At 44.3% G+C, this 12,085-nt stretch overlaps 1 protein-coding gene across 1 annotated transcript; it reads right to left on the minus strand.

Annotated features, from left to right (window-relative positions):
* Positions 1–108: 108 nt before the first annotated feature.
* DES (desmin) lies at positions 109–11,736 on the minus strand. Its single transcript, XM_039354421.1, has 9 exons — positions 11,113–11,736; positions 7,232–7,292; positions 6,223–6,318; positions 4,716–4,877; positions 4,460–4,585; positions 3,802–4,022; positions 3,128–3,171; positions 1,791–1,873; positions 109–1,428 (listed from the first exon to the last, which is right to left on the minus strand). The coding sequence occupies exons 1-9, from the start codon at positions 11,664–11,666 to the stop codon at positions 1,387–1,389; spliced, it is 1,389 nt and encodes a 462-aa protein (XP_039210355.1). The 5' UTR covers positions 11,667–11,736; the 3' UTR covers positions 109–1,386.
* Positions 11,737–12,085: the final 349 nt, after the last annotated feature.

Genomic DNA, 12,085 nt, shown 5'->3' on the forward strand with positions numbered 1-12,085 from the left:
TTGACTTCTGAATCTCCTTCTCCATTCTCCTTTCTCCTCAGTGTGCGATTAAATTGAATCAGATTTGCTCTGCAACAGCCAGCAAAAGAAGAACATCTCCACAACCAGTTTTGTGCTGCATAGTTTATTTATTTCTTTTGTAGGACCAGTACGTGTTGGGGTATAGGGCTAGGAGTATTCATTCTCTCTCCATGTCCTCTCTCTCCATTCATTCACAATGACAGACTGTTCTCTGCTGGCTCTCTCTCTCTCTCTCTCCATCACCTGATCACCTGCCAGTTCCTTCTCTTCTCTTCTCCACAATCTTTTGCAGGCCTTTCAACAGTCCCCGTGAGGCAGATTTGGGATGTGGCAAGGGATCATGCTCCAGGCAGGTAAGCTTGCATGTGTGGGTATATTGCTCCTGGCATCTTGCTCCTCTCCCCGGCGGCCATGATATCCAACCTCCCAAATTAGGAGCTTCACTTCACTTCACAGCAGGCATGGGGGAGGGCTTGTCCCCTTCTGGGCCCAAGTCATCTCCTCTCAGAGGCCTCACTCACTTTCCCCTTTAGAGATCCTCATTCTCCTAGCACTCTAGCCTACACTTGTAGGAAAAACCCCAAGACAGGAAGGGGGGAACCTTGTCCAAAAAGAGCTTCAGTAGCATAGCAAACGGGACAGACAATCACTGAGCTTAGAGATGCAAGCATCACCCATCCGCCCGCCCACAAGCAAGGAGTCCTGCTCCCTGAGGGTAGGGGCAACTCTGTGGCTTTGGTCCCGGAGGCAAGACTGGGCAGGTGACTCAGCCTCATTCTCTGGGCTATGCTCACACATCCCCCCACTTTCCTCTGTCTGTGCAGGGCCTGCAGGTAGCTCTCATTACTGCTGCAGCAGAAGGACCCAGAAGGGGCAGGGACCCACACTCAGGTTGGGAGTGTAACTACACATGGCTATCAGAGCACACATAGGTGACTCAGGGCACGTGTCACCATGTAAAGGCAGATGAGAGTTTTCTTTTCAGGCAATAGTCAGACCCCATACAGGGGCAGGAAGCCTCACCTCTAACACATGCATGCATGTACCACACACACACACACACACACACACACACACACACACACACAAAGCTGCAACTCTCTTTCTGCCCTCCTCCCGCCCAAGGGCAGGAAAAGAATAGAACAAAAAAGCAAAGGAAAGGGAGTGCAGAAAGGGAGCCGAAGGAGAGAGGCTTTGGGGAACACAGAAGGCTTCTTGTACATTCAGTTGAGCGGGTGAGGTTGTCCAGTGGTGCTCTTACAAAAGGAGGATGTGGGAGAAGGTGTGGGAACTGGCATCCCCTGATTTTTGCACATGAAAAGGAGCGGGTTGAGATGGGCCAAGTCGCTCTGGGGGTTACAAGACCTACAGCATTTCATGCTGTTGCTGCGTGGCTTCGCTGACCACCTGAGGAAAGACAGAGATTTCAGTTAGGGAAAGCCCTACTCCCACCCTCCTGGGCCTTCTCCCCAATCAGGTGGGGCGCCTTTGCTTGTTCCCACCATTGGCTTCCCTATTTCTGCTTTATAGGGACAGAAGAAAAAGGAAGACAACTACATCCAACTGTGTTCCTTCAGATGCATCTCCCATTCCTTATTCTCAGTCTCACATCAACAGGGTGAGTGGTTCTCAACTTAGAATGTTCCCCCTGCTCCATAATAGGACGGAATGACACACTCAAGACTACCTTTATTGACTTTTCCTGGGGTTTTCTATTGGGGTTGCTAACCCTTCTGATGTTCATCAACGCCCACAGCCTGTCAGCTTACCTCCCCATCACGTGTCTCGATGGTTTTGATGGTCACTGTTTTTTTGGTATGAACCTCAGCGCTCCTTTGCTCTGGGCTGGTCTCTGTGGGACAGAAAGAGGCATTGGTTGATAATGGGTGCACTCTGGCATGCATTTCATGGGAGAATCCCATGAAGAATTTGGAGTCCAGAGAATTTGGAGGGTGGGCTCTGTGATTAGGGATGTTTTCTTCCAAGCACAAGCTCACTGTTCTCCATGACTTGCTCACACCAAGACTTAAGAGGAGATGGGTACCATGTTCACTTCATGTCCCTGATACACATACACACACACACACCCCACCGGCACTTGCCAACCTAACCAAACAGTGTATATAATGCAATAAATATTGATGCCAAAACAAAACAATCTTCTAAGCTGTTATTCAGTTCTACTAAATTTGGCCACAGCATCAAGGCAGAACTTGAATTCAGAACTAGAATTACCACAGCTATGATATTTTGGCTTGATTGCCCTTATCTTTTAGCCTTTATAAGACTCTTTTTGGAGACAAGGGAGAGTTTATTCTCATTTTGATGCAATGCCGAGAAACTAATAGCTATCCTGTTTGGTTTTGTTAGCGGTATGTATGTTTGTAGTATTCATCATGCTTCATTTCTTAATACAGTCGTCTTTGTGCATGGTGTCTCACCCAAGAAACATGTCAGAAAGAAACGTAAGAGGAGAGATGGACTCATTCAGCTCATTTATACATTTCTGGATAGAACTGTATATTATTATGCCTGGTACCAACCCCCACCCCCAAAGAACCAACTGTAGAGAAAAGCAGCTTTAGGTGAGACTGGCTTGGAGGTGAAGGTAGGCTGGGATGTATCATCCTTTCTTTGTCTGAGTGTTTTGTTCTGAATCTGACCCTCCTCCTTGCAGAGTTGAGGGGTTTCAGATACATTTGTCCTTGCAGGCCCATTTCAGGAACTCCAGTTAGAATTAGAGAGGCAGAGAGGGAGAGTTATAGTTGCAGAGAGTGACTCTGTGAGTGGTTTCTAAGTTTGATAAATATATATATAAATAAATATAGGGAAGGGCGCTATTTTTAACTGAAAAGCAATCTCTTTCTCCCCTGCCTCTAAATGCCATCCTTTAAAATCAAAAAAGGGTTTAGTCGGGAATAAGCAGAACAGATTATGATAGGCATGAAACACGTAATTCCATCCTCATTTTAATCACTATTCTAAAATGAATCTTGGGGATGGGCTTTCGTCCATTTCTGCTCCGTTTTAGCATTACAAAACAATCCACGTGATTTGCATGCCCATAGATCTTTTTAACCACATAGACCAGATCCATGTCACGTACCTCGGAAGTTGATGGCAGAAAAAGTTTGAATGGGCAGTGAAATTCTGTAAGGAAGGGAAAGGAAAGGGAGATTAAAGTAGCCTTGTCTTTCTTTTCTGTTTTCAGATTTCCTATGTTCTATAGCAGCCTCCCCAATAACCCTCATTATCCCTTATGGTCCTTTTAGGAATAACAACAACACTTAAATCTGAACTAATTGTATTCTTCTGGCTTGCATACTGAAGTGTTGTTTCCAGTCTTCTTGTTGTAATTCTAACATGGCATCTTCATGCAAATTCAGCATTATTACAAAATGTAAGTCCCACTAGTCCAAACTGCTCAGCCAAAATGAAAAGTAATATTGGCTTCAAGAGAATCACTGGTCTATTTCTTTCCTAAGAGAAGATGAATGTCACCAACTGTCACAACAGAAGGATGCATTTCCTTCTTTGTTATCCTTTGCTGTCACCAAGCACAAAGGCAGAGTTCAGATACTGTCATAAGCCACGTCTCTTTTACTCAGTCCAGAATTGCGGTAGATTCTTGTGTAGCAGTAATACACTAACACTTCACAATCGGTGTACAAACCCTACTACTATTCCATCAGAACAAAACCCATCCCAGACCAATCATCTACCAACTTTAATGGATGTAAAGCTACCTTTACAGGACACACAGATGCAGATAGTGCTCACCTGCTCTCTTCACCCTCCAGCAGCTTGCGGTAAGTGGCAATCTCAACGTCAAGAGCCATCTTGACATTGAGCAGGTCCTGGTACTCGCGCAGGTGCCGTGCCATCTCATCCTTCAAATGCCTGATCTCCTCTTCAAGCCTCTGGATTGTGTCCTGGTAATTGCCAGCCTCGCCGGCAAAGCGCTCCTCCATCTCCCTCATCTGCCTCATCAGAGAGTCATTCTGGAAGTCAAGAGGAGGAAAGCAGTGAGGAGAAAGAAAAGAGGATTTCTACCCCCTCTTTTTTGGGTGAATATAAAAAAAGACACCCCCCCCATCTCCCATCCATTCAAGGGACATACTGTAAGAGATTGTTGATTGGGACCATAAGCTGAGATTTTACCAGTCAGCCTATATGAGGATCTTCAGCTGGCCATAGAACTTTCTCTGCATTAAACAGATCTTCTGTCAGTCTCCCTCAGAGATCATGAATGACCTCTCCATCTGACAGCTGTGCAAAACTGCAGCTGCCTGAGCAGTTTGCGTTCTCCATGCTTCCCTTGCATTTGCGTCAATGAGTGTAGGGAAGAAGAAAAATGTTCCTCCCTAAAATGGTTCAATGCAAGGTCCAGCATTCTGAATTTGACTCCATGATTAATCTGGCGTGGCAGCTCACTCACCGTGCCCTTGAGAGCATCAATCTCACAGGTGAATGATTGGATTTGATGCCGGTACTCCATCATCTCCTGCTTGGCTTGGCGAATGGCATCATTGTTTTTATTTGCTGCCTGAGTCAGGTCAGTCACCTGTAGACGGAGGGGGGAGGAGGAGCAAATAGAGCACACAGGTGGATTAACAGGAGTGAATCCCATGAGTGGAAACTAACTCCAATCACCCCTAGTCTTTTAGCTAAGTGAAACTGCTCTTTCTCCCGACCTTGGACTTGTACCACTCTTCTGCTTCAGAGATGTTCTTTGCAGCAATGTTCTCATACTGGGCACGGATGTCACGCAGTGCTGCGGTCAGATCTGGCTTTGACACGTCCATCTCCACCTGGATTTGTTGTTCCTGCAGCTGGGATTGCATTTCTCTAATTTCCTGGAGAGGTCACAAAGAGTGTACCATCAGGCCAATGCAGTAGGGAGAGGCTTACTAGCCACCTCCCCTAATCCATACTGGTTAGGCACCAAAATCCTTGTACTCAAAAATATTGGGAACCATCGAAGTGAAAGGCGGCTTTCAGTTGTGACAAAACCTTCTCCAACATGATCTTTCAAGAAGATATAAACTATTTCTCACTAATGTATGGTGGATTAAACCATTGGGTTACTAAATTAAGCCAGTTCCCAGCCAAGAAGGACATTCAGCCAGAGTTTACTTCTTTATTTGCTTAGACACAATAGGCAGAATCTTGACAGACTAAACCAGGGGTAGGCAACCTCAGCTCTTTTATGACTCATGGACTTCAACTCCCAGAATTCCTGAGTCAGCATAGCTGACTCAGGAATTCTGGGAGTTAAAGTCCATGAGTCATAAAAGAGACGAGGTTGCCTACCCCTGGACTAAACCCTTACTCTCTCACCTTAATTGATACACCCTGGGAGCTTCTAGGGCAGTGGTTCTTAACCTTTTTAATGCCGCGACCCCCAACCGGTCGTAAGTCGAGGACTATTCAACCGGTTGTAAGTCGAGGACTACTCAACTGGTGCAGCACCATTTGCAGAATGGGACTTTTGGTGGGCTCAGCAGGGCAGAGACAGCCTGGACAATTCCTATTGCCTTTTGAAAGCCAATAGAATTAGACTCTATTCAAGAGAGACTATTCTATTGGCTTTCAAAAGCCAATAGAATAAAAGGGAGTAGCACAGCTAAGGAAAAGGGGGAAAAAATGGCGGACTGCGTTGTTTGGCGACCCCCGTGAAATGGTCGTTCGACCCCAAATGGGCCCCGACCCACAGGTTGAGAACTACTGTTCTAGGGAGTAGCTAGTCTTACTTTCTCCTATCCAGCTCCAGGCTGTGCTGCCTTTTGTCTCCTCCCCACCACCCTTTGTGAAATGTGTTCTTTCCTTCCTTCCTTCCTTGGAAACTGCTGTTTCACTGTAATCCATCACATCAGCTCCCCCTCTATATGCACCATCTCTTACAGAACCCCAAACTAACAACAATAGCTTGATTTACATCGCAGGTTGGTAGGGTTTGCCCAACATGTTGTGCCATCGTACCAAAACGTGGTGCAACCTAGCAGGAGAAGGCTGGTCTGGTGACATGCAACTTTTGATACTTGATACCATCTTCCATATTTTTTTTCAATTAAAGCTGCTATTATAGCTAAATTCTGGGCTTGATTTTCACCATCCCCTTCAGCAACCTCACCCCTCCTTCCCTTCTAGAAGCCATCGTTTTGAGAAGCCCCAAGACACATGTACAAGACAGCTGCTTACTTCTTCATGCACTTTTTTGAGGAAAGCAATTTCTTCCTGCAATGTTTCGATACGCCTCTCCAAGTCAATACGGGCCAGAGTGGCTGCATCAACATCCTGTAATGGCAGAGAAAAGAGGAGCATAACCTCAGCAGTAATAATAGACCCAAGAGGTTGGTCCTCATTAAAAGAGCACAAATTCACTGAATAAGGAAATGAGCTCAACTGCCATTTAACTGTGTGCTCCTGAAAAGGCCGAGAGGTTATGCCCACCCCCCCTCTGATTTTTGACTGACATCATCTGGGAATCTGACCAATGAAAACAATAGTGGAAATTCTGAAAGCCCAGGAAATGAGTGGGAAGGACCCCAACGGAATTAATTCACATGATCCTTGAACAAAAGGGCTACTAACATTTTCTAACATCTCTCCAGTTTCTAGCAATATTGACAATGGCAGGGCAGTTGCCCTCATCTTAATTCCAAATTCCTTGAAATTCAGGGTAAATGCTGCTCCATTGTATTGTATGCATCCCTGAAGGAGTACTTAAACTATTCCCTCTGGCATATTGATTCTACTACTATGAATGATTCAAAACATTGTATCATTTAGAATATGCTAAATATTCTAATAACATGTTAAATGTTCATGTGCACCTAGATTGCACAATGTTGTAGACAAAACAGGAGCCGGTGTTGCAATTATTCAAAAGGGGCTACACAGTATAGAAGGCTGGCGACTTGATGTTCTCCAGAAATCTTGTTTTAACTATAATCCTAATAATTCCTTATATTTTGAAATCCAAATACCAATTGTCTACCACTTTGGAAAAGATCTGAGAAAGCGCTAATAGCTGGGGGGAAAGGCACAATATGTCCTCTCAGAAATGAAGGGGCAAAAAAAAAAAAACCAAAAAAAAAAACAGCTAAGCATGCAACTTTTAAGTATACAAAGTGATATTCCTTTTGTGCTATTTCACAAATCTTTTCCTCATTTTCCCAGACATGCTGGAGGAAACATTTGAACTTACAGCTCTGAAAGCAGCTAAGTTGTTTTCTGCTTCTTCTTTAAGATGAATCTCCTCTTGCAACCTGTGAAAAAGGGGCAGAAAAATGAGCATTGGGAAGACTGGGAAATCACCGATTGGTCTACATAAACAGCATTTCTCATGCTTTAGAAGTCAAGGCCAGTGCCTCACCCTAAACCTCTGACATGCTACCAAGCCACTTTAGTAAGATATGCATCAGGAACGGGCAATTCTCCTACATTCCAAAGGGAAGGGGTGGGATCTGGCTGGTGGCCAGGCTGGGAATGGAGCAAGAACATGTCCTCTCATTGCCTGTTTTAGTCAAAGCCTTAAGCACAAAGGCATGAGCTCACTGATGGATAATGCTTACTCCCCCTTCCCTTTTAGGGTAGCACAGCTTTGCTCTACTGAGAAAAGCTGAAGCAGGAGCCAGAGACTTGCAAAGAAGCAGCATGCAAACTCTTGGGATGACCCTCAGCCTGGGATTCTGGAGATGACTCGATATGAAAGATACATAAGGTGTGGGAGACAGGTGGAAGGCTACCAAGATGCTGAAATTCAAAATCTGTTTTCCAGGTATTTTGACATGGGATTAGTGTAGCATCACCCAAGTCGACTTTTTCTCACATATATTCAGAATTTGGGATTATAAGGTCTAATCACAATCAGCCAGGATGGTTATTGTTTGTAATGGCTGAAGAAATTGAAACTGTAATCTAACATTTCTGTGGGGTTTGAGATTGGGAAAGGCTCAGCTTCAGGATTTGGACACTAAAGTTAGTGAATCATGGCCCTGGAGTTCTAGTTTCTATATCCTCAACTACTGTATCCATAGTTGTGTTTTTTTATGTTTATAAACACAGCACCCTCAAACCTTCAGTTCTAAATTGTCCAAGTTCCTGACATCTTAAACTACAATTTCAATAGTTGTTAGTTGCAGCTGTTGTCATATAGAGATAAGGCTTGCAGAGGCGGTCTTCTGTATAAGATTCTTGCATCAGCTTGACCCTATCTCATGCCTCCTGATGTTGGCATGGATGCTGGGAGATGTGATTCCCCAGATCTTAAGGACGCCAAGTTAGGAAAGGCTGTTTGGTACCCACTTCCATTTCTTTTTATGTGGTTTGGTGGGAAAGAGCACAAGAAAAGGACAAGTGATGCCATTTGCTACCTGATTATAAGTCTTGGACATTCAATTTGCTACGATCCAAATGAGAAAGAAAGTTCATTTTTGCTTCTCCACAGCAATAAACACTCAAGCCAAAGATCACACTTGGTGTATGCTATAAAGAACCAACAAATAAAATGATGATCCCCAAATTTAGTGCACATCTGCTCACAGATCCAGGAGAACATTTGAATGATATATTTATGTTTTTATTCTTCTGTAAGCTACTCAGGGTCACTTTGGATAATGAGATGAGATTAATTTATTTCATTAATAAATAAAATACATATCTGATTGGAAGACATTGACCCCTGGATTTCTTTGCCTAAATTTCCCCCTCTCGTGTATATGCACTTCCTGTCAACATGCTCAACCTTGCTTATCTGGCTGTTGCTTTCTTCTGGCAGGGTCCACTTGTGCCCTGTCAATCACAAGGGAGTTAAATCTGGAGGAAAAGAGAAAGCTTCCAAGAGGACTGGCCACAGAGTAAAGGCCTAAGGATTATCCTTCCAGAAGCAGGATACAAAGGGCCCTCCTACTGAACAGCCCAGTTTCCCCCTCAAAGTATTGTACTATTTTCATCTCTCTCCTGTTGTTATAGCATTAACCTGTTCCATTGCTAGTATAAGGTGTGCCAACGCACGTCCTGTGAACCCAACTATTGAACTCTCCAGAGAAAGCAAACCATGACTTAGCATGATTTGTGAGCCCATCTATTACGTAAATCAAGCTGAGCAGCGATCATTAGGGCTGCAAAAGCTGTAATTATACTGGTACAAACTGTAGGGGGTTATGAAGAATCCGCTGACATACAATGAAGAGCAATATCAGATGACTTCCTGGGAGTCACTTTTCCTAATAAACTGAAACTGGATTTTTTTCTCCCTTGTGAGTAGAAGAGAAATTCTAGAACAGGGGTCTTCAAACTTGGCCCTTTTATGACTTGTGGACTTCAACTCCCAGAATTCCTCAGCCAGGCACACAGGAATCCTGGGAGTTGAAGTCCACAAGTCATAAAAGGGCCAAGTTTGAAGGCCTCTGTTCTAGAACTAAGATTTATAGACTTGGAAGATGTTCTGGGTAACATGGAATCTTGACCACCTGCACCCGCTTCAGTTCTGTAATGTACATTTTTTTAAAGGATAACGGCACTGTTGAAGAGGGATTCTGTTACTATACCACTAATATATTTAATGTGCAATCCCAGAAGAAAATTGGTTTCTGGCTCTCACATGGAACTAATTAATTTAAAAGTTTTAAATCCACCCTATTTCTAATCATCAGGATATCATTTTTCTTTATTTCAGCTCTTTAAAAACTCCTAGAAATAGATCATCAACATAGACCCGTGGCACATATATCCTGAGCTAGTCAAGGGCTTGCTTAGTTGGGACATAAATAGACAATTTACATCATGCAGGAAAAAAACCCAGAGCTACCTCATGGAAAGAGGCAACCATCAGTCATCCTCACCCTACCAAAAGGAGTCAAGAGTTGATCTGACAAGAACTTGCAACAATTGTTTAGAGTATCACACCTCCTACCTCCACCCCATCCCCTGTGTGCAACTACAAGGAAAAAGCAGACCTAACTGGTGTGGAATTAAACTAAAGAGATCCCAGTATTTGATAAGGAAAAGCCCAGTATTTGATAAGGAAAAATTATCCACTCCCTGCATAAATAAAATTACATGTGTAATTTTTCCACGAAGTCAAATCCAAACAAAATGTTTCACAAATATAATTTAGTCTTTTCATCCAATTTTTTTCTAAAAAGGCAGGGATTGGTGACCTTACTACTGATTTCTGAACCAGTACGGATCCCCGTGCCAAAATAAACCTCACAAATATTTTCTCAGCAGACTTAAATACTGTGCTAGGGTTTTTTTTTTTTAGATATTAGCCTTTCTCTTCAGGATGAAGATTTTAGCCCCCAAAAGCTTTCTTAAATTTCTAAAGATGGAAAGGTTTATAAGGAGAGAGTGGTATGTCAGGAAGTCACTGGACACATTCTGAGCCTTAAGAAGAGGGAGTCAAGCTATTCTCCAAAGTTCCTGAGGGCAGGACAAGAAGCAACGGATGGAAACTAATCAAGGAGAGAAGCAACCTAGAACTAAGGAGAAACTTCCTGACAGTTAGAACAATTAACCAGTGGAACAACCTGCCTCCAGAAGCGGTGAATGCTCCAACACTAGAAGTTTTTAAGAAGAGACTGGACAGCCATCTGTCCAAAATGGTGTAGGATTTCCTGACCAAGCAGGGGGTTGGGCTCAATGACCTCCAAGGTCCCTTCCAACTTTATTATTATTATTATTATTATTATTATTATTATTATTATTATTATTATTATTATTATTTTGTTGGGCCCAATGAGATAGATTGTCTCTTATTAGTTATGATGGCAATTTCAGATCAGAGGACAAGAAGTTTGCAACTTCAAGGTGAATGTTGCTCAGTGCCATTTACCCAGGGCCTAGCAAATGTGACATTTGATAAGAGAGCTTTGGCATTGCTATTTGGAAGGTCAGGGCTGGAAGGCCACTCACCCTGGCTGTGATTAGCATTACCCTTCCCTGTTTACTCCATCTCTGGCCAGGGAAGCGTTGTACCTGCTCGTGACTAGGAAGAAACCTTAAATTTACAGATCAACATAAATAGACAGGGATGAGCTTAGAGAAAAAGAAAACATGGTAGCAAATCATGGGCCTCAGTCTCACCTCTGCTTCAGCTTCTGGAGATCATCCAGCAGATTGTCCCTCTCCACATCCACCCGTGCTCGCTGGTTGGTCAGCAGCTCCACCTGGCGCCTCAGCTCCCTCAGCTCTTCCTCATACATCTCAGCAATGCGCGTGGGCTCCTTGCCCTTGAGTCGATTGACTTCAGCCACCATGAGGGCATTCTGCTGCTCCAGGAAACGGACCTTCTCAATGTAATTGGCGAAGCGGTCGTTGAGTTCCTGCAGCTCCACTTTCTCATTTGTACGGGTTTGCAGGAATTCCTGGTTCATGGCATCAGCTAGGGAGAAGTCAAGGACCTCGCCGGCACCTTGATAGGCTGAACGCAGCGGGGCTGAGTAGCTTGCGCGGAAGCTAGAAAGGGTGGGCATTGCAGCACCACGGGACACTTGGTATACCCGAGAGGACATGGAGCTGGAAGAAGAGCCCTTGGTGCCGAAAGAAGCCCGTGGGAAGGAAGGAGATGGGAAGGAAGGGGCAGCTGTCCCGCCGAAGGTACGGCGGTACGAGGAGACCCTCTGGGTGGAGAAGCTCATGGTGGCAGCTTGGTAGGACAGGCAGGAAGGCAGCAGCTACTCTGGGTGAAAAGGCAGAGTCGGGATGACAGCCGGAGCTCTGTCTATTTGTATCCCTGAGTCTTGACATCATCATCCAACAGCCCCCTCCTTCTCCTCTCCCAGTTTGGAACAGCTGTGGATTCCTCTGTTGAGTAAGGGAGGAGGGAGATAGATGGCAGCAGCCAGCAAATAATCACTGGACTCAAGTCGTTTTTTGGGTTCTGCTTGGTAACCGCAGCTGGTTCTTTCTCCAGGAGTAGGCCTAGAAATTGACTCAGAATTCCAGAGAGGATGATGATGGTTAAGAGATATGAAATAGAAGCAAGGAGGGGATATAGAAAGTGGAAGGGATGTATGGAAAGTGGAAAGGGAGTGGAACAGAGATTGCTGTACAAGAC

This window comes from Crotalus tigris, unplaced genomic scaffold, assembly GCF_016545835.1.
Source record: "Crotalus tigris isolate CLP2741 ecotype Arizona unplaced genomic scaffold, ASM1654583v1 scf7180000018550.1270297659:1495590, whole genome shotgun sequence".
NCBI classification, from domain to species: domain Eukaryota; kingdom Metazoa; phylum Chordata; class Lepidosauria; order Squamata; family Viperidae; genus Crotalus; species Crotalus tigris.